The sequence below is a fragment of the Euprymna scolopes genome, chromosome 42, assembly GCF_053919585.1.
Source record: "Euprymna scolopes isolate OS-2025 chromosome 42, ASM5391958v1, whole genome shotgun sequence".
Classification (NCBI taxonomy): domain Eukaryota; kingdom Metazoa; phylum Mollusca; class Cephalopoda; order Sepiida; family Sepiolidae; genus Euprymna; species Euprymna scolopes.
Genome location: NC_136523.1, coordinates 61,407,067 through 61,431,367, shown reverse-complemented (window position 1 = coordinate 61,431,367; position 24,301 = coordinate 61,407,067). Strand labels below are relative to the sequence as shown.

General features: G+C 31.2%; 1 protein-coding gene across 3 annotated transcripts in view; it reads right to left on the bottom strand.

Moving 5' to 3' along the window:
- The window catches only part of LOC145267103 (max dimerization protein 1-like), a 217,757-nt gene that overhangs the window by 13,543 nt on the left and 179,913 nt on the right, over positions 1–24,301 (bottom strand). For all 3 annotated transcript variants that reach the window (XM_080123119.1, XM_080123118.1, XM_080123120.1), the window contains 2 exons: positions 7,305–7,479; positions 1,139–1,183 (listed from right to left, as the gene is read on the bottom strand). In XM_080123119.1, coding sequence (XP_079979245.1) covers positions 1,139–1,183; positions 7,305–7,479 — 220 coding nt within the window. The remainder of the gene's footprint in view (positions 1–1,138; positions 1,184–7,304; positions 7,480–24,301) is intronic.

Below are 24,301 nucleotides of genomic sequence, written 5' to 3'. Positions count from 1 at the left end.
AAGAACTTAAAAATAGTTTCACAAAGTTAAAAATATACAGATCGGTCAAAAAATAAATTGGTGACACTAATTAGTTGTATTTTTATTTAATTTTCCATTTTTAAGTTGTTTAATATATGACAGTGAACCTTCACGAAATAAAGAAACAATGATATCATTTTTACAAGCCTCCCAGGCTGTGATACAAATTCTGAAAAAAAAAAAAAAATCAAACAAACACTTTAAATTCAAAAACTGAAAAGGTATGCAGAGAGAAAACTAAATTTTTGGCACATGTATGGAAGCGGTACCCCCCCCTCCCCATCTCTGTAATTTTTTTTTTTTTTTTGCACCTCATCTTTTTTTTTAGTGGATTATTATATCAAATGGCCACTATAATCTACCAGATTATTCAAAGATACAAGTAAAAAAAAAAAAAACGTCAATATGTAACATTTTTTATAAGGGGTGCACTGTTTCCAATACAATATTCTAGTAAATCCCCCATTTTGGAAACATCAACTTTTGGCCAAATTTTGCGAATTTAGCCTTTTTAAAGCACTTTAGCCTTCAAATTCCAGCTTAAAAAGACTAAATTCGCCAAATTTGGGCAAAAAAAGTTGTTGATGTCAAAATGGGAGATAAATTTATTAGAAATGGACCACCCCATTAAAATTGTTAAATACTAATTTTTTTTTGGTTGGGGAGGGGGGGTATTTATTTTCTTGGAATAATCTGGTAAATTGGTGACCATTCGATAATAATCCACCAAAAAAAAAAAAAAAAAAAAAAAAAAAAAAAAAGATGCAAATAAACAAATTACAAAGGGGGGTACTGCTTCCATATGTGCACCAAATTTTCTTGTTTTTTTAATAAAAGTTATTCATTGTAAATTTGTTTTGTTCACCCCTTTTTTCGTGTTAGCCATACTGCACAAGTAGTTGCTGTTTTATGCTTGCATTTTTGCGAAGATTAATTTTATTTATTAAACGATTAAATAAATTTTTAAAAAGTAGCATAGCAACATAATTTTCATATTTCTAGGAGGAGAAATACAATTTTAAAGAATATCTGTTTTTAAAATCAAACAGGATTCAAAATCTGTGAGAAACCTTTTTCTTATTAATATGTTAGTTAAAAGGTTGCAAAAATCTCCTACCTTCCAAGCCACTAATTGGAGAACTGGAGCTTATCGATGTTTCCGCTGCAGAAAAAAATGAGAAAAACGTCAAATCTAAGATTTTAGTTGCCCATAAAATAAAAATTGGACTGGATTTACGGAAAGGGAGTACAGGATCATGCAATAATAAGGAACAACATAATTGTCTCTATAACGTAAGCAGACGGAATGCAAAACAGTTGGAATAAAATACAAAAAAAAAAAAAAAAACAGAGAAAGAAAGAAAGACAGAGCAACTCTACTTGTATTCATGGAAATCAAACTATGGATGGCCGAAATGATATATAATTTTTCTACAGTAAACACTAGTTTTTTAGTTTGTTTTTTTTACACAGGAATCACCACTTATCAAGGCCCGGAGGCAACTTGGGGATAAGGGTTAATGGGTATACAATAGTCAATGTGATTATAGCATTTTTAACATAGGTAGTGGGATTTTTGTAAGTTAGATTACATAGGGGGACGGTCCATCAAGAACTTGTTCACACTGGACTTGAAGACAATCAGATTGTAGTCACCTGGGAAGTGGGCCAACGGAAGAGAGTTCCACTGGCGTACAGTTCTAAGAAAGAAGCTCTGCTCATGGAACCTACATTTAGGTTTAGGCACAGATAAAGAGTGTGGGAAACTATTTGTAGTGGTTTTGGCTAGACGAGTGTTTTTCATGAAAGTTTGGCGAGGGGAGGGCATAGATTGAAGCTCAGACGAGCACCTGCCATGAAGCAGAGACAGACTCGCAACATCTCTTCTGTGGGAAAGAGGTTGCAGGAAAGAGAAAAGGGCATCCCCCACTAAGCTACAGAGTCTGTTTTGAACTCTGTCAAGGCAGGATAAGCTGCTTCTAGCAGATTCAGCCCAGATGTGGTGATAGTACTCCATCATTGGCCATACCTGGCTTTCATATAGGTAGAGAATTGCATCAGGAGTGAGATATCTCCTGGAGTGGTAGAAGGATCCTACCATTTTCCCAGAAACAAGCACTTACAATAGGGGTGTAGACGTAGAATGTGCATGTTTAATAAGTTACATCAAAACAAGACATCTTCGAACGGATGTCTACATTTTGGATCAATTTTAATCATCTACATCCAACAGTTTGTTTCATTGTCGTTCCTGAATGTGCTCATAGTCACTCGATCACAATCCCCCCAGATTTTGGGGCCATATTTCAAAGATAACATCCATCAAAACAATTCCCCGACTATTTCCGGACTGAAGAAGTTCATCACGGAGAAAAATCAAGGCAGTGCGCCAAGGAGAAGTGTTTGCGTTATTAACAATTTTCTTTGGCATATACAAGTGTTTTATCATTGGACGGCAATAAAACAAAGACTGTTGGATATTCAATATTGAAACTTGGTGGACAAGTCAGCACAGAGTGAAGTTTACTTGTACCAAATATGGTTGGATTGCAGAAAGTACTGTGAATTTTATTAACGATTCCATTGATGGCATTTTTATTGGGTCACCTTGTATGATGAAGGTATGCATCTGGCTCTGCTATTTCTAAGGAATTCTGAAACCGGTTCTAACAAGTCAAAGAGATTCTCAAGTAGAGATGCACGCAGAACCGCAAATCAAAGGAAACAATACAAAAGTGCAAACACATAAAATGCACATTTTTATTTTTATCCTGTGAAAAAGGCAAACATTTGTCTTTGTGTAAACGCAATAAATATTAATAGGTTTGCCTGTTATTGTTTTATTTACAGTTTTTATGTAGATGAACAAACCGATCATATTTATAGCAACCTGGTTATAAATAGAATCTCCTTGACTTTTTTTTAATTACTTATGTACCACACTAGAAAAATACCTGTCTTAGTATAAATAAAATGAATTCTGTGGACTAAAGTTTTTCAGCACTCTTATGTGCCCCTCCCCCTCTAAAGAGGTCTTTATGTTGAGAATAATGAAACAGTCGCATTTGCAAAAGATTTTTCAAAGTGTTGATTAGAAATAATAAAACGCTTATCTTTGGGTGTTTGTTTATTTTTTTTCGCTGACAATCTCCAAAAGCTCATTACTGAGTGAAAAATGACTTTTCTACCTTTATGATTTTTAATAAAACTTTTCTACCTTTATGTTTTTTAATAAAACGAGAAAAGTCAAATTATTTAAACAGTAAAAATTTATTAGAGCACTATACACTCTTGTTTTTTTTTAAACAAAGGCTGTTTAAAAAAGACGCTTGAAGAAATGTGAATATTTATACTCTCAAGTCTTAACATAAAATTCAGTGAAAAGCATATTTAGAATTACAATTTAAAATAAAAATACAGGAGTAAAATCTTTATGTACATACTTGTCACAAAAATGTCATATTCCAAAAATCATACGGGTTAGGTAAGTAACTTTTCTATTTTGCTAGTAAACGAACATATTTACTTGTCAAAGGTCAACTAAAGAAATATTTGTTTGTAGAGCCATGCCCCTTACAAAAATCCAAATCCAGATATAATGATACTAAACCTTACAACTAGAATCCTTATTCTAATTTTGATCAAAATTTATTACATTTATTGAGAAAATACTCAAATTTAAGGCTGAAGCTTAAAAGGGTTTTAAAAAGAAATTTAAATTCTGAGAATCTTTCTTAATGTCAAATGACTGTAGATAATAATCTATACTCCTATAATTTTTTTTTTTTTTCGTGTAATGATATTCATATTAACAACTCTTTCTTCTATCTACAGCTTTGTTATATATGGGTCATGGAATTGCATTCATTTGAATTAATTCCCTGTCAGTTTTTTTGGTTTTCTTGTGGGATGATCATCTTTTGTTAACTATTACGTGTAATTATATTCATACAGATATTCTACATGATTTATATTTGTGTAAAAGTTATAGCAAACATAAACCTCTTTTTATATACTTTACACATATATTTGTTTAAAATGTTTTGCCTACCAAACTCCTGTCAGTTTTTGGTCTACAGACATAAAATTTAATATGTAGGATATTCGAACTTATCTGAAACTTTATATTTGGCTTTTAGCTGAGGAAAATTGGTACAAAAATATGAAAATTAAAAAAATGGAATTTGCCAGGTAAAGGTCGAACGATGGCATTACAAATATGCATGCATAACGTAATAGCTATTAGTTCATGTTTTGATTTTTAGCCTTGCAGCAAACATATCTTCATAGCTCAGGCATTAACGTCAAATGAAAAAGTAAATCATACGCTAAACGTTTTGGTTTCAATTCTCGGTGGTGGCGCACAAGTCATTTCTTTTTTAACTTTTTAAATCATTACTATAAATTGGGTCCAATATAATATAATAATAAATACGAAATTTGCATTAATCAAAATATCATATTTAAGCATATTTTATGACTGGGCATTGACAAGCGACCTGCTAGTAATAGATAAATTTAATGCAAATCTGAAATATTTGAATGTTTACATAGAAGGCTGTGCCTCTCTCATTCAGTGTATCAGTTTGTTAAAGTATTCCTTCAAATCCTTGAATGTTTAATCAACATAAAATATCACAATTTTGAAAAAACTTTATTCATTCTTAAGAGTATTTAAGTTCATGGTGGGGGTGGGAATACACTTAAAGGTCAAAGTTCAATCTGAAGATGACCACAAGGGACAATCTTGAGTAGAGAAACTTTATTCTTAACATCAAGTGGACTTGGTCAGCTAAGAGAGAGCACAAGAGTTGACACAACAGGAAGAAGAATTTGTGTTCAGTTGAATTAGAGTCAAGGAGATACCTATATAAGAACCAGCAATCCTGCAACTATGGTTCATCATTAAAACGCGTCAGAATATGGAAATCTAAATCAATAATAAATTACAATAACTGCAAACTTATATTCTTGAGACAACTATTCTTGAGACTTTTCCAACATTGTTTCTTTCAAAAAATATATAGAAACATGACTTTCTTATGTTTTGGAATTTTTTAGATGAGGATTGATGATTTATATTATTTTGATCATTCAGACTACAATTCTCATTTTGAATGCTATCCTCACAGAATTTCAAACAATATAATTTTCAACCTTCCTTAGGTGCATCCTATCAGGCTTGAGAATTTTTCTATTGAATTTGAGAATTTGTGCAAAATTTGGAATGGGGACCTTTTATTTAATCAACGGGAGTAACTTGCTTTCGTTCTGTCATGACAGTAAATTTATAATCACATTCTTAGTGTCCTGAGGATTGAACGATCAACCTCCAGAAAAAAAAAAAAAAAGTGGCAATTACAACTGATTAGTCTTTAAAACGTGTATCTTATGCTACAGATCGTTTATTACATTTCCTGATGTTTCGGATTTTAAATGTGGCGGTTAAAAAGAATTAAATAATACGGCAACAAAGTAAATATTAACATTGACTTCTAAATTTAAATCTGATACTTATGTTTTATCAAATGTCTTATGTTTTATCAAATGTCTTATCAAATGTCTTATGTTTTATCAAATGTCTTATGTTTTATCAAATGTCTTATGTTTTATCAAATGTCTTATCAAATGTCTTATCAAATGTCTTATCAAATGTCTTATGTTTTATCAAATGTCTTATCAAATGTCTTATGTTTTATCAAATGTCTTATGTTTTATCAAATGTCTTATGTTTTATCAAATGTCTTATGTTTTATCAAATGTCTTATGTTTTATCAAATGTCTTATGTTTTATCAAATGTCTTATATTTAAATCTAATACTTATGTTTTATCAAATGTTTTATGTTTTATCAAATGTCTGATGTTTTATCAAATGTCTTATGTTTTATCAAATGTCTTATGTTTTATCAAATGTCTTATGTTTTATCAAATGTCTTATGTTTTATCAAATGTCTTATGTTTTATCAAATGTCTTATGTTTTATCAAATGTTCAATTATGTATTCATTAAATATACTGCTGCTTATTAATATATAGTCGACAAATTAATTTTTTAAATATGTTGTTTTAAGCAAAAACAGTATTTACTTATTTGTCATGTCGAAAATAGTAATATATCCAGAAATTACAAAAATTAGAACAACTACTATATAAGTAGAACAACTACTATTGTTTTTTTAGTAAAAAAAAAAATTATCGCTATAGACAACAAATATTGCAGCCATGACACAAGTAATCGAAAATATTCCTTTCAAAGTTATGTCCCTTGCATTTAGACTCCTACCGTCTACTTTATAATGCCTAAGAAAAATTCAATTTTATCCAATTTCCTGTAAAAATTGCTTTTAACTATAATCCAATTTCTACTAGATGATTTTTCATAATTTTTGGATATATTACTATTTTCAGCATGACAATTAAGTACGCAATATTAGTTTTGCTTAAAATGATATTTTTAAAAAAATCGATATATCGACTGTATCTGTATAACAATATATTTTTTTATTTTTAAAGTCTCAATCTATATAATGTTCTGCTTGTTTTTTCTTTACACTTTTAAAAAGGCCAAACACAACCTTTTAAAGGCCAAATTCACAAAATTTGGCTTTAAAAAGGCCAAGCTGGCAAACGTGAATAAGAAAATGAGAGTGACCTCTCTTTAATGTAGCCTCGTTTTTGAGATCATTGTTGTAATGGTGTGAAAATTTCCACGTGCAGCAGTTCCTGACCAAAGAAAGAAAGTCAACAAAACATTATATAAAAAAAGGAACATTAGGGTAGCTAATACACAATTTCTTTGTTTTTTTTTTTAATTCAATGAGCGTTTCGATTTTACTATAACAAATAGTTCCGTGTCATAAAATGATTTTATTTCCTGGAAAAATATTCAGCATTTGTGTTCAAAATGTTCCTAGAAGAGCAGACCGAATTTGCAACAAGTTGCAATCTGTTTTTAAACTGCATTTAAATTTCTGCAGGGAAACAAGGAGCTAAGAGGGAATTCCAAAAGCAAGTAGTCCAAAGAGAGAAGCTATTAGAATAGAAATTTTTCTGGCATCTAACAACATTTTCAGGGAAGAGTGCTATTTTGTTAATTGTTGGGTCAGTCAACTTGATCTAAATTCAGCTTAACCAATTTCATAGTCTGTGTTTGTATCCATTAAACCACTGGATTTTGTATATGAAATGATGATTTCAGCTATATGATATTATGCAAAGAATGATGTGGAGGCAGAGTTTACAGAAACGGAAAATGGAGGAAGTCAAAGAATAGCGGGTCTCACCTGATTCTGAAGCTGAATTAGTTGAATTGGTTGAGGTGCTACATTCGCTAATGCTCCGTTCAGGTCGGTACCATTGGATTCCTGATAATTCCTCTATTCGTCTTTGAAGATGCCCATTATCTTTTGTTAGTTTTTCTAGCAGCTGAGTATTTCGTTTTTCTTTTTCTTCTAAGGTCTGTCAGAATAGATGAAATAAAAACAAAATATTATTTTAAAACAATTATTTATCTCACCAAGGTTATGACATGAAAAAAAAAAAAATTAATAAAAATACTGTTTTAAAAATAAAGGAAATAAAAGTACACTTCCATTTTGAAAACTAAGAAAAGAATGTTAAAAATATCAATGTTAAAAACATTAATGTTTTTAACATTAATATTAAAAACATTAATGTAAAAAATTTACAAAATAAAAAATTAACTTTTTTTGTTTTGGATTCATCTATCACATTCATACAGTGGTTCCCCAACCAGTGTGCTACAGCACATTAGCGTGCCATGAAATGATTATTGGTGGGCCATGAAGAGTTTATAATTAAAAGTCATTTAATTTCATTTTGTTTGATAGACATTTAATTTGTTTTTATTCGTAATGATATCGCTCAATTCAAAATAATTTATAGAATCTAAACATTTCACGCATAGTAATTGCTTTAACGCATATTGTAAATGTTTTATTGCAAAAAGGCTTTATAGGTAGAAAATATTATTTTTTGCGATTAGTGTGTCGTAAAAACTGTAAAAACTCAATAGTGTGCCGCTATGTAAAAAAGATTGGAAATCATTGCATTAGTAAAAGTTCCGTTAAATTCAAATGTCCTTCCTTGAGTGGCATCTGACCTTGATAAATGGTGAACACTTAAAAAAATATCATCTAAAAGTTCCCAACTTTGTTTTGCCAATATAATGTTTGTATACATACACACATTATATATGAATATACATATGTGTATGTGTGTAAATAAATAAATATATATATATATATATATATATATATATGTGTGTTTATATTTTGTAGTCAAACGTTTATACATAGTCGTGTGTGTGTGTGTGTGTGTGCGTGTGTGTGCATGTTTTAATAGTAAATATTCCAACGCAACATATAACCAATAAAACAATATGAAATAGACACTTCTGTGGCTTTGGAAGGTTTAGTATAGATATAAATGCTCTGAAACTGTAAATCCATTTTTATTGAGCTTAATTGCAGCAATTTAGAAAAAGCTATATAGAATATATGCATTATAAGTATATATTTTTTTACAAACCTCCATATTATGTTTGTATATTTGTGTTTATATGTATATATACATATTTATGTGGATGTACATATGTATGTGTAAATATGTGTGTGTGTGTGTGTGTGTATGTATAGATATATATATATTATGTGTGTGTGTGTATATGCGTATGTATATACAGATGTGTGCATATGTATATATGCATACACATAAATAATGTGCGTATATGTGTATATATATATATATATATGTGTGTGTGTGTGTGCACATATAAACGTGTGTATACGCACCTATTGAATGAAAACACCTGAAATCAGTGAACCGCCAACAAGAATATGAAGAACGCGAGAAAAAGCAGGAACATGAAGCAAAACACGATTAAAAGATACATCCTTTTCTGATTTTATCAATCCAAAACGGATCCAAAAGTTTTATCCAAACCACATACGAGCAAAAGAACATGTAAAACAAGCTTCCCCTCTCTTCCTCAAAATATTGGGGTTATTATGCTAAAATATTTTCTTAAAAATGGTGAAATTTTGTAAAATAAGTCTTCTTTTAAAAGATGAAAAATATTGAATATTTTTGTAAGTTAATATTTTGATTTTATATTTATGATATCCTCATGAATTACTTATTAAACGGTTTATAATGTGTTAATGGAAAAATGTCAGATTTTTTAAATGTATAGGTTAGACAAGATTATATTGGAAAAATTATAGTAGATGCAAAAGAAAAATTATAAGTTATGTAAAAAAAAATATTTTTTACATAACCTATACTTTAAGTTTGATAAAAAAAAAATATAGGTTAAGCAAAAAAAAAAGTGTATAGGTTACTTAAGCAATAGTGGTTAGATAAAGATTTATAGGTTAGTTTACAATAGGTTAAATAGCATTAGTTAATATTTTATATGTTAGGAAATATTACATTACTATGGTAACGTTAAATAAAACGTTCATAAATTGGGTAATGTTTGGTAAAAAAAATTATTGATTAAAAAAAAATAGATTAAGAAACCATAGGTTAAGAAAGTGTATGTTAGGCAATGTTAAGTAATAAAAATCTTATAGGTCAAGTAATAATAAGTAAAGATTACAGGTTAGCTAATATTATGTAAAAAATTATAGGGTAGTTGACATTATGTAAAAAATTATAGGGTAGTTAATACTATGTAAAAAATTATAGGGTAGTTAATACTATGTAAAAAATTATAGGGTAGTTAATACTATGTAAAAAATTATAGGGTACATAATATTATGTAAATATTATATGGTTAGCTAATATTATTTAAACACTATAGGTTAGCTAATATTGTGTAAACATTATAGGTTAGCTAATATTGTGCAAACATTATAGGTTAGCTAATATTGTGCAAACATTATAGGTTAGCTAATATTGTGCAAACATTATAGGTTAGCTAATATTGTGCAAACATTATAGGTTAGCTAATATTGTGCAAACATTATAGGTTAGCTAATATTGTGCAAACATTATAGGTGTAAAAAAATATAGGTTAACTAATATTGTGTAAAAAATTATAGGTTAACTAATATTGTGTAAAAAATTATAGGTTAACTAATATTGTGTAAAAAATTATAGGTTAACTAATAGTGTGTAAAAAAATTATAGGTTAGCTAATTTTGTGTAAAAAAAATTATAGGTTAGCTAATATTGTGTAAACATTAATGGTTAGCTAATATTATTTAAAAATTAATGGTTAGCTAATATTATTTAAACATTAATGGTTAGCTAATATTGTTAAAAGTTTTTTAATGCAACATTGGATACATTATTGGTTAGGTAATACTAGGTATAACGTAGATTGGGTACTGTTAGATAAAAAAATATGGTATGATTAGGTAAAAAATTCTAGATATGTTATGATTAGTTCAGAATTATAGGTTAGGTAAAAAAATTATTGATAAGAAAGTTTTGGTAAAAAAAATGAAATGAGTTATGAAATTATTAAAATTTTTTTAAATATCTACAATATTTACTGCGAAGCAAAGCAAGAGTGAGATTATGTAAGAAGCTTTTCGAGTGGAATTTGTGTTTAAAATGAAATACAAATTGGAAGTTGAACACAAATGAAAAGAAATCAAACAGGTGACTCAGATAGAATAACTCCCTTTTGTTTCCTATCAATGGTAGAGATGACTCAAAGAGTATGAACAAATTGGAAATTCATTTTTTTTTTCAATTCTTAGGGACGGTTCGAGGGAGAAGGGACCAAGGAAATATGTATGCCCCCTTCCCTTCATTTCCAACATTTTTATATTATTTTTTTTTACTATGAAACATTTTAGGCAATGAAAAGAAAAAAAGAATAATTGATTTTAAAACTGCTGCTTCAATTCTCATCAATCTGAAATTCTGATGTTACCTTGTTTGTTTGCTTGTTACCGTGCACACTTCACCTGGACAACGTATATTTTAAACGATGAGAGCAAATGCGAATAATGAAAATGAAAGCTAATAATAAGAGACATGGTGGAGAATTATGTAACAATATAAACAAAGAGAAAAGGGAGAGAGATAGATATAGTAGGAAAGGGAGAGAGGGAGGAATAGAGAGGGTTTATTATGACATCACAATGTATTCTGACTTTATGAAATCCTTTAACTTTGTAATCCTTGCAAAATACATGAATATCAATCAATTTCAAAGGTCAGAAATTATATTTTAATAATATATGGAACAAATATAGATTGAACAGGTCATGATTGATCCATAATTCAAGTCACATTTGCACACATATAGATATGACGTCATCCAAGCAGGAGATTTATGATAAAATTAAAAACTGTGAGTTATCTATATATATAAAAGCCAAACGTCTGTGTGTATGTATGTTTGTTTGTAACGCTAAAACTTTTGAAAGACGGAACCAAACTTGACAAATTTGGTATCATATCGAAGCCCCATCACCCGGATGACAAATATCGAAATTTCACGTCAAACGGACCACTAGAAGTTGGTCAACTGATCAGTTATCTTCGAGGGGGGCCCCCAAAAAACCTGTCATTATCTATATATATAAAAGACAAATGTTTGTTTGTAACGCTAAAACTTGAGATGAAAGATTCCTCTCCCCTAAGAATAAAACATATGTTCAATATCTGCTTTTGTTTTTTCATTGTTTATACGGTCCCGAGCAACGCCGGGTAGCCCTGCTAGTTCATATATAAAGTAAAGTTGTCTGTATGTGTGTCGCAGCATCACAATTGATCTAAGAGCTAACCTTACCACAAATTTGGAATTGGAATCTTTGATATGATGTCTGAATGTCAGAAGTTTTGTTTTTAATCCTTTTAAAAAAAAAACTCATTGCTCAAAATTAAAAGTATGCAAAAATATCCAAAATACGGACCATGCGGAAATAAGGTTCTTATTTAGAAACTCGTTCTTAACATGGGGAGGGTGTTTTGTTAACTATTCTGTACTTTCACTTAACAATTTAAACAAAAGATACCATAAAAATTGAACTTAACTTTGACATCCTTTCTAAAAAAGGAGCATTCGACATAAGTACTAAAATAATATTAGAAACCAATATGTTAACATTTTTAGTGTTCCCTTTTCCAAGTCAACCAAATAACATACTTTTAACATTTTTTACTACAAGCGCAAAAAAATGAATAAATCAAGATTGTTTTTGTTTGTTTCGTTTTTTAGTCAAAGCATATGTATATAACATTCTATTTTTTAAATTAAAAATGTAACCCGTTATTTACTATGCTGTCATTTAAGACAATGAAATTATTTTAGATCTATGGAGAGATTTTATCCCTACGCTGAAGTCATAAACAATTAAATTGGATAAAAGACAAAAATATTTTTGAGTGATTATAGAAAGGCTTCACTTTCAGTTCAAATACTTTACACTATTTTTGCAGGGTTCGAATCCCAAACTGGACAAACATTTTGTTTTGTTTTTTTTGGGTTTTTTTTTGCTATAATTCATAGCCAATATACATCCATCCCTCCTCCTCCTCCATCTTCATGATGATGATGAAGCTGATTAATGTACTTTTTTTATTATTTTATAGTAAAAACAAAACCCAACTTATTTCATTTAAATTTATGTGCAGAGGAGAACGATTTAAGAAACCTGGCGTTAACAGGTATTCCGGCTAGTGTTTAAATATTTGTCTAACTTGGTTATTAGGAGTAAGGATGTTAAAAAAGGGGTCAAAGTTGATTGCAAACACCCTTTATTTTCATAAAGATTAAAGAAAATCCGTGTTTGTTCTACGAATATCGTTGTGGTGAGTAGAAGAGGAACAAGTGACTCATCGAATATGAAATAATCCAAAAACGAGTTGCATTATTTTCTTTTCAAAATCTCCGAGGGCGGATCCAGGAGGAGGATAAGGAGAAAAAAAAATGTTTTACTGTCCTCGGAAATGTACCAACATATTTTGCTATAAAATATTTTTTAGCAGTGACAAAAAATACTCAGTTTGTGGAATGGTACATCCAACGGTGACCGATAAAAATATGTTCTCAGTCTTTGGGCTGAGATCAAAGTATAATATCTGTTCCCCACTCTCAAGTCGATCTATGCACAAACATTATCTCTGCTGAGACCTTGGACAATTTCTTAACTTTTTCTTTCTTAACTCATAACTTTTGGTTGTTGAAGAAGACAGTTTTTTTTTCTTAACACTAATTAGTCACTTATCAAAGCCCACAAACCAGTCAAGGATAAGTGTTACTGAAACTGTCAGTCGAGAATGAAAAACAATTCTCAGAGGATTGGAAATAATAGCTGGTGGCTTAGTCAGAATTTGATTATTGAAGTGACAAATATTTGTTAACATTAAACTTGAAAACTACGATGTTGTAGTCAACTGAGAAGCAGCCCTGCAAGATTGCATTCCACAGATCTTGACAAGAAACTTGGTTCATGGAAGTTTCGTTGCATTTTAAATATACAAAAGAAGAAATATATTCATGACAGTGGTTGACACTAGACAAGTTTTTGGTGTAAATGTTTGATGAGGAGGAATGAGACTGGAGCTCAGATGAACATCTACCGTTAAAATATGGAATGAATAGAGAAATGCTTTCAATGTTTTTCTGTGATGAATGGATGCAGAGAAGAGATCATGCCTCGTCAGATTCTGAAGACAATTCTACAGAATCAATGAAGGCGGGAGAGAGAGTTGAAATTTTATGGCTTGGCTTTCATCTATTTTTCACCATGTCACATTCCTCCATAGCAAATTTTTGCAATTGCTTTGAAATCATGAAACTTGTTATTGATGCCATTTGGACTACTGTTCTCGTCTTGAGTGTTACTCCTACATAGAAACTATGGAGTACTAAGTAAGATTCAGTTCTAAGTGACACTCTTTAGGAGGTTTAAGGTTCAATTCTCAATTCAGGTGATACAAAGAACACAATTGCAAATTACTTAAACCATGGATGATGGAGCAAAAGCATAAAGGTTTCCATTCAAAGTTCCGTGCAGATTCCCAAGTTCAACAAGATACACCTTAAGAAAGTTGGAGGTTACATTGGCGGAAACGCTGTGATAATAACTCTATAAATGAGAACAGCAATCGGAATAGTACAAACTGTCAACATAGTAAAACAATTCCAAATTCCATTTTTTTTTCTAATTTCAAATTTTTCTTAGAATCCGAACACATAAAAGTAGTTATTGACAGACAAAAGTCTGAGGCATATTGTTTATTTACCAGAACATTCCATCTGTGGAACATAATATCACAAGGCTGCTTCCCAACCAACTATAATATAGTAGTCTTCATGTCTAATATAAACAAATACTGTACTCTTGAATAATCAATTTCATTTAACCAATTTTCTGCCGCACCCCTTTTTTAAAATTCTCTTTACGGTGATGTTCATCATCTAACTTACAATCTCTTTAACTCATATCCTTGAGTGGCCTGTGAGCCTTGATAAGCAGTGATTCATTTGAAAAAAAAATATCACTTGGAAGCTGTGAATAAAAGATAACCCTTTCTTCACTCTTTATATAAACAATTGCCCCACCCAGAAAATAAATATCAAAAATTTAATTAGCACAAAATCTGGTGAATAGATTTTTAAAAAATAGAGAAAAAAATGTTTGGCTTAAACGAAAATCGAAAAAAAAAAAAAAAAAAAAATTTCATTTGCCGAGAAAAGATTTTTTGGTTGTTGCAATGTGTATGCATGTGCTGGGAGGTGGGTAGTGAAAATAATTTTTTTTTTCATTGCTTTTATTCCTTTTTTTCTTTTCCCAAGTTGAAATATTACAGGTTTGAGGAATGCGTCGAAATTGAACAGAGGACTTCATCAGGAAATTAAAGCATTCAAGTTGAAAAAAATTTAAAAACAAAGAAAATCACAAAAAAATAACAAATAATAATCGTAGGAAAATCGCATAATTTCAAAGAGGCTGAAATCCTACAAATTAACATCCCTTGCTCTGCAAAAAAAACACGCGCGCACGCGTAGTGTCACCAATTTCGGTTGGTATCACAAAAAATGGTTGTGAAGGAAGATGAAAAGACAGAGGAGAAGAGTATCAACCAAACCTGCACTGGAAAGATACAGATAGCCTCGTAATCTTGGGGAAACCTATTGCCACTCAAACTCAGTAGTTGCAAATGAAATCAAAGGCAAACGTATGTTGCCAATCAGAAATCATAGGTAAACGGATGTTGTGATAACACAAATTGATTTGAAATGGTTATCAAAATGTAACGTTAAACACGTGTTAACATGTAGATCCAACACGTTGTAGACTCTTTCAAAAGGCACATAAAGAGGAAAGAAATTGAACTTGTTTCAGGTTTTAAACAAAAGACCTTTATCCCTCCTTCTTCGGCTACATGTGACTTCTTGTCTCAGCTGTGCAGTCATCAACGTCTCTAACATGATCATCAGTCTGCACACACGTTCTTTTTATAATCTTTTTCCTTTTTTTATGCCGTGACGTCATATCACATACGGTTGCCACATGCGCGTCCGCATGCCGTTACAAAAAGGACAGAGAGTACAGGAAATCTGGGGAGACTTGTCATTCAGACTCCAGGGAAAACCATTTGTTATTGTCAGTGAGCAATCACTGATAATGACTAATTGTAAGTGAGTAATATTATCAAAGGAGAAGGAGAGAGAGAGAGAGAGAGAGAGAGAGAGAGAGAGAGAGAGAGAGAGAGAGAGAGAGAGAGAGAGAAGGACGGAGAGGGAGAGACACAGCCAGAGCAAGAAAATAAGAGATAGATAGAAAAGGACAAAGAAAGGGGAGAATGAAAGACATACCCAAAAAAATGTGGAATATATATATATATATATATATATATATATATATATAACCAAATATTAATAATGGTAATATTAACTCTTTAATATTTATAATATACTTTAGTTTTGCCATTTTGGATTATTTAGGTAAACTTAACTGTAATACTTATTTCATTTTATATATATATATATATATATATATATATATATATATATATATATATATATATATATACTAGCAAAAGTACCCGTCGTTGACTGGGTTCAAAAACAGCCTACAGAAAATTGACTCTGATTTATGAAAGTATGATAGGTTATGAAAAGGAAGGGTTGTAAATTTGGGGGTATCAAAACCAAAGCAAAATATGATGAAAGTAAAAATAAAATAGATAAAACCCATAATTTATTATACCATACTTGTTTACACTGAAACACTTATCACAATATTCTGTCGATCTATATTAAAAAACCTTGTTAAACTTTGTGACATATTTCCATTCTATGGAGGTCAGGTGCGAACGAACACCCCATGATTTTATTATACCATATTTCTTCAATCTGAAACATAATTATCAAAGTATACTTACGCAGATAGATATGAAAAGTCTTTAAAGTTTGTGCCTATTTTCATTCTATGGAGGCCAGGCGCGAACGCAGAACCCAAAAATTTATTATACCATCCTTATTTAAGTTGAAATATACTTATCAAAGTATTCTATATCAAAAACACTTGTAAAGTATTCTATATCAAAAACACTTGTAAAGTATTCTATATCAAAAACACTTGTAAACGTTTTTTTTTTTTTTTTTAATTTTTTATTTCCATACATTGTGGACCAGGCGCGAACGCAGACTCCACAATTTTAATGAACCACTGTTCTGCCAAATCAAACATACCCATTCCTGTGTCTCGATACATCTTCTATCATTATATGTAATCAGTTTTTTTAAAATAGTCAACCATATAGGAGCCTATTCGTGACCACACACACATATTCAGCTTTATATTATAGATATTACAATATAAAAAAAATATATATTATAATGGGGAAGTTAAGAAAAAAAAGTTATTAAAAAAAAATGAAAGAATTTTTATAGCTTTCCTCTTTAAAGACTTGAACAGAGATGAGAATGAGAAGTTTTGGATTACACAGGGAAAAAGATGCAGGGAGGAGAGGAGGCTGAGTGAAGGTTTTGAATGATGATTTCTGTGCTGATGTGAGATTGGGGGGGGTGACGGGGGGGGGAGATTTTCTGAAAGAATTTTCAATGTTTTTTGTTGTTGTTGTTTGCTTCTTATTCATAAACTGTGAAGAAGTGAAGGATGTTGATCTGGAATGTGTGGGAATTAGAAGAATCAAAAAACAGGGTTGCCCCACCCTCCTATTTTTGCAAAAAAATTATTGTTCACATCTTTGGAAGAAAACGTTTATGAATATTTTTAGATGCTGATTTGTATTATAGGGTGGTCCAAAAAGATGTGTCCATTTTATTATCATATCTAATGAAAATTAAATCAGGATTCTGTGAAAAAATGCCTTATAACAAAAAAAAAAAAAAAAAAAAAGACGGGGGTGGGTGGATATACAAAAATAACTACTTTTCCCTTATTCTGCCTTTAGGCCTGCCTCTCTGCCTCTCTCTCTGCCTCTCTCTCTCTCTCTCTAAGTGTGCAAATAAAAGCTAAAAAGACAGGAAAGAAAAAACTTGGAATAATCCCTTAGAAATAGAAAGAGATACAATCACACATAGCAATAAGGAGAGCAGAAAGCGAACATTGAGTTGATTTTTGGGCAGCCTCATAAATCTCACGTCACTTATTTTGTACTTTATGCATATTTAAAAAAATTTTCGGACAGGCCCTTTATGTATGGTGTGCAAACTGTGGCGAATTTTCGGGTATTGACCTTTAGCGTTTGTTTCAGGATTTTCAAAGCCGATGAACCGCTTCCTGGGTAGTCATTTTGGTGAAGAGGCATTCTTAGGTTCTCCATTTCCTACTGGTATGTGTCGTTGTTGCAACATATTGTTCTGGCATGGTGTTGTAAGCTAAAGGGCCTGTCCGAAAAAAAAATTTTTCAAATGTCCATATGACATCAGGACAGTATTTCAGAGTGACGACTCAAAAAAACACATAGTATGAGTCAAGCCCCCAACCAAAGGTCTCATGCCAAAAACTGTATACGAGATTCCATGCAAATGCAGAAAACGACACAAAGGTGAGACTAGTCGCCCCCTAAATGTAAGGCTAGAAGAACATCATAAAGCCCCGACACAGGAGGGGGTCGAAAAATCGGGACTAGCTGATCACACATGGAAAGACACAGGAACACACTTCCCTTTATGGAACGGGCTCAAAATAATTGACTGGGATAAAAAATGGAGAGTTAGACGACTTAAAGAAACAACACACATGTTAAAAAAAGAAATGTTACGAAGCAGATTGAGCATAGAGGTCAACAGTATATGGGAACCTCTAATTATAAAGAAAAACAAAAAATGTACAACCCTTCCTTAAAATTTAAACGGTAAAAGGGAGATAATCCCATGTCAAACTTTATTAGAGTTACCTATCTTTGTCAACCAAATTTTTTTTTCAAACATACAAAACAATGGCATAAAAACAAAAACAACTCCAAGAATATGAAAGTATCTACAGCGACAGTAACTTTTCTCCTTTCTTTTCTAAGATGGTGAATAACATGCCTGATGAAGGTTGGAGGCTGCATCGACTGAAACATTGCACAAATAACACTCAAGATGAGAACAATATTCTGATCAAAACAACTAATGCAAGCATCTTTCTAAATTGGAAATTGTATAATCCAATTTAAGAATATTTACATCAACTCAAGAACTTATAAGGAATTCTGAACCAAACTCTTTATTTAATGCACGGGGGGGGGTTCTCGTTCTGTCAGCCATGATCAGATAGAATATCATAATTTATCTTACTCTTAGTTATTACCATCTGTAATAAGGATTGAACTTCAGCCTTCAGAAAATTGATTAACTAACATTCTTACCTGTTACACCACATGTCCATTGGGTTTAAGTGATCAGAATGGATTTGAGAAAGAAGGATAAATGAAGACCTAGTCAGAAAGATTATTTACCTTCTCAGAAGGTTAGGCAAAAGGTCAAGTGTGGCTTTAAGAAGCTAGCACACTAGGATAAGCATGCTCTGTCCTACAATAAAATACCTGAGCAGCCTTGTCAGCATACCCCGGTAAGAGTGCCCAGGCGATTATCAATACACTACTGAAAAAGAAGGTGAAGCCTGTGAGGGTGGGCCTCTTAAGACAGAACAAAGCCCAACAGCAACATGTTCAGAGATAGATTAGTTTGGAAGCCAAATTCTAACAGTCGTTCCCTGAACTTGATGCATACCCTTCACCTTGTAAGAAGATTGTTTTAAACAGATATGAATCTTCGAATGCAATCAACGTAGAATTAACAAATACTTGTTGAGCCGACCTCTTGGATAATTATTAGTAAAAGTAATCCATTTCACTCATTGTTTTCATACTTATTGTAGTGGCGATCATTGTCAGACTAATAATCTACTTAACCCTTATCCCCGAGTGGCCCAAGAGCCTTGATAAGCCATCCATCCATTCATCAATAATAATTTTTAAAAAATATTGGTAATGGTTTTGACCCAACAGGGTACATATACATCTAGTCTTTGTATTAGTGATGGGTCGATTCCAATATTTTTCACGATTCCGATACAATTACTGATTTTGTTCTAAATCTGATTCCTATTTTTTTAAAATCCCTAGATATTTAGCTATAGAGCTGTTTTTTTTTTATTAAAAAAAATTTTTTTTAGGATGTCTGTAAAACCCCATGTAATTTTCACAAACGTAAAAATACACTTGATAGGGTTTGATTTAAAATCCATAGATGTAATAGATATTTATTTTATCACGGAAAATTAACTGAAAAAAAAAAAAAAAAAAAAAAAAAAAAAAAAAAAACTTAAAAGAATCTTTTTGGCATCGGAAAGCAAGTATAATTTTTTCGATTCCGATACCTTTAAAAGTTCCGATTTTTGAGATTTCCAAATTCGATTAATCGTCCCAACGCTACCTTGTTTGTAACCCATAAGATTGTTTTTCATTCCCTTATGAAATTCAAGAGTCGAGAGTTATGCAGTTGGAGGAACAAGAGTTAAAAAAAAAAATGAAAACGAAAGAAAAGAAAAAAGCAGTTTCTTTTTTTAAAAGAAAGAAAAGAAAAAGAAATGAGTCACTGATTGGTGAAAAGAAGGGGCATCTCTTTTAGCAAGTCCCCAAAAACCCTCGGCAGTGGTGGTGAGATGAAAAGGGAATTACAAACATGTTTGCCAGACTCTTAAGAAAGACTCGAGTAATTAGTCTGAGTTACAGAAAAGATGGGGAACGGAGAGAGGAGGGGGATGCGAGATGAGGAAGCACTTGGTTACAAATAAATAGAGAAGCAGGGGCTGAATCACCACCAACACTGTCATTTTTCTGTACACTTGTCAGTAGTAAAGGGGGTGGGGAGCGGGTAAGAAGAAAGACCTTCTTGAACTCTCTCCGATTGTGAGTGTTTACCGTCTGCAGGGTACACAATGATGATACACCTCGCTTTCGCAACAGCACATGTAATTGGCCAACCTCTGTATTTAAACAAATACAAAGAAAAACACACGCATCGGGGGGGGGGGGGGTGCAGACAAAAATCAAATTAGATTTAACAACGGATATAAATATGGGGAGGGGGAGGTAGGTGTGTGGGGGGAGTGAGAGGTGGGAAGTATTTGAATTTTCAAAATTATGATTTCATAAAAATGTCCCCATGTTGAATAATAATTATTTATTGGCAGTCTCAACAGATCCTGCATCTTTATCTTAATAATTACAAAACTCTGTTGACCGTCTGGGCGCCCTTGCTTGTTCGTAGTAAATAATTTTACTAAGAATTCTGGTTTACTAAGAATTTTGGTTTCGGTTTCGAATCTAGCTGATGGATGAAGTCATATTTTTTTTTTTTAATTTAATTTAATTCGATATCACTACTATATATTGGGTACAATATAATATATAAGAATATGGAGAATTGACACGATAATAATAATATATATGAAATCTTCATGAATTAAAATATTATATTTAAGCATATTGTACGACTAGGCAAGACCGGGCGCGTCTACGAATAAATGTGAAAATTGGATAGAATTTCATTATTTAAGAGAACAGCTGAACAAAAACTTGTTTACATTGAACTTAAAAGAGACCATGTTATAGTAAGATGGGAAGCAGCATCACGGTATTGTGTTCCACAGGCAGGCAGTTCTAGGAGAGAAACTATGCTCATGAAAATAACCGATAGAACAAAGAGTTGATACATCTCTTCTGCGTGAAAGGATTAGGAAAAAGAAGAACTGTTAACGGGCGTCAAGGCAGGAAAGGCTGCTCTGAGCAAATTCTACTCAGATGTGGCAATGGTACTGGAGTCGCTTTGTTTTTTTTTCGTTTTTTCTATCTGACCGATGGATTTTATTTTATGCACTGATAAAGCAACCTAGTAAAAGTCGATAATATTTTATATCACATGAAAATGTATGTTCTTGGGATGAGCAGAAATAATTGTTTGCAAACAAAAGTGTTTTTGGACATTATATGAAATGCTGTCCCCGAGTAACTAAAATTTTACATTATGTTTATATTATGTCCAAAAAGTCACTGATGGGTTCTGAACTTAAATAGATTCTTTATTTTTGATCATATCTTTCTGTAATTTTAACACAATCTGACTAAGACATTAGGAATTTTTTTAAAATTGCAAAATTCATCCAATCTTTATGAAAAATAATGTTGCCCATTTTCATCTTCGCCTATTTGTGCTCTTTCCAAAACATTATTCATGACAGATTGCAGAATCTCTGGATTGCGATTTGACTCCCTTATTTCGTTCTTGATGCTTTCCTTCAAGTCTTGCAGCTTTGGGATTTGACATTCCGAGGTCTGCCAGCTCACAGAAAGAAATAAGGGAGCTAAATCACAATCCAGAGATTCTGCAATCTGTCATGAATAATGTTTTGGAAAGAGCACAAGTATGCAAAACTGAAACTGGGTAACATTTAAAAGACATTTTTTATAAATAAAGGCTGTTTAAATTTTGCATTTTTTTTAATTCTCAATGTTTTAGATTGTATTAAAATTACAAAAAAGTATCATTACAAAAAAAAAAAAATCTATTTAGGTTTCAAATCCTTCAGTGACTTTTTGAACACCCTGTATATATTATCAGGGGCGCCTGGCGTTGCTCGGTCGTAAAATATACTTAAATATAATATTTTAATTTATACAGTTTTCGTATTTATTATTAGAGAGTCAATTATTTCACATATATATAGCCAAATATATAGCCATGGTTTCACAAGTAATGATTTGAGTGGGATCAGTTAAAATCGAAATCAAAACCAAAACATAAGTTTCATGATTGAAACTATGTCTATAAGTTAAGCAAAGACTGAAGTTTATTTTTACTCTATATAGTTAGACTGTAAAAAAGGAGTGCGAATTTTATTAAATACAAGATGGTTTCTAGCACAACAATGTTTTTAATAGATGAGATGCAAATGTGGTTGGACGGCCCTCAGAGTTGTTTTATATATATATATATATATATATATATATATATATATATATATATATATATATATATATTCTTTTAACTTTTTTGAAGTTTTACATTTGGATTTTACCGTCACTGGATTTTTTATCTTCCACCAGACTATCCATTCGCGTGTAATCACCTTTTTCTTTACCATATTCCCTCTGCTTCACTTTTTTTTTGTTTTCAAGTAAGATCTTTGACTTACTTGTTGTTTCATCAAATACTTCTGTATGCAAAATCCAATCCCGCATTTTGCTAATTCCTACCCTCTGATGAGAAGGAAAGTATTTCTTCGAAACTCCGTGGATTAAGGACTATCCATTTATCTAGTGTTTCCTTTTCAGATTAAATATGTTTTTAACTCATTTCAAAGTGTTTTTTTTAGTTGCTCATATTATAAGCTCTATTTCCTATTTGGTTTTATCGAGCTTTTTTATCTGGCAGAGATAATTTTATAAATATTAATTCTTTAATATTTATAATTTACTTTTATTTTACCATCTTGGATCATTTTGGTAAATTCAATTGTAATTTTCATTTATATATATATATATATATATATATATATATATATATATATATATATATATATATATATATAATCGACCTTTTTAATAAATTAACTAGTTTTAATTCGTAACCTCATCACGTTCCTGATGATAACTTATGCGCATCGAAAATGTTTGAAAATACGTCGCATTGTTTCTATTCACACTGGAGCCCAACAAAAAACAAGCATGTATCATTAAAAATTCTGCCTAAATAAACGCACATGAGAAATTAAATTTAAACCATGTAAATTAGAATTTCCAACAAATTTCTTATTAAACAAATTGAAAACTTTAAAATTTCTACTTTTGTATTAACAATATCGCCTGAAGAGGTCTAGTTTCATGTAACTGACCAATCGTCGACACATGCTCATGAATGTGTAGTGACATACACACGTATGTAAAACAAATAAAAAATATATCTTGCCCTACTTCGGTATTGAGCACTCTTGAATGAACCTCGTAAATAAAATTCATTGGTTGCTTCACCTTTTGAAGTTGTTTAGTTCTCTTCCCCTGCAAGAACTATCAGCCTCAATATATATATATATATATATATATATATATATACACACACACACACTAGAAGAGCACCCGACTCAGAACGAATAAAATTTTTGCTCCTACTCCAAACCGAACAATTTTGCATCAATTTTTTGTCTCCTTACGAAGATGAAATGAAAATATTCCACTAAACTTTGTGTCTAGAATCCTTATTCCAACATATAATTTTAATTTGATAAAATGCCTATCATTTAACTGCTGAGTTTAACGGGTCTTAATTGGAGAGTGAAATTCATGGAATTTTGCTGAACTGACGTTTGATGACTGTAGATCAAATTTAATAGCAACGTGAATTATTTGAATTTTCGAATAGGAGATTGTGCCAAAAGCAACAGAAGACATAATTGGTCAATCTCTAAATTTAAATGCAAAGAAAACACAAACATTTGCGAAACTTGCAGGCAAAAAATAAATCCGATCTAGCAGCGTAGGGAAAGCTGGGAATTGAAAAGCTAGTGGTAGAGGTGCGAGTGGTGTTTTGATTTCAAAACTATTTCTTTCTTTTTTTCAACTATGTTGAAAGGTAATTATTGACATACTCGGCAGATAATATATATTTTATAAATCTTTATATAAAAAGTTGTACAAAAAATAAATTGATGGCAATACCTTTGACTTTTCAATTTATTTTAAAATCGCATATTGCGTCTGTAATTGAATCTTTTTTTTTTTTTGAGTCATTTCTTCTTTTTCTTCATCATCATCTCGCAAAGGAATAAACCTT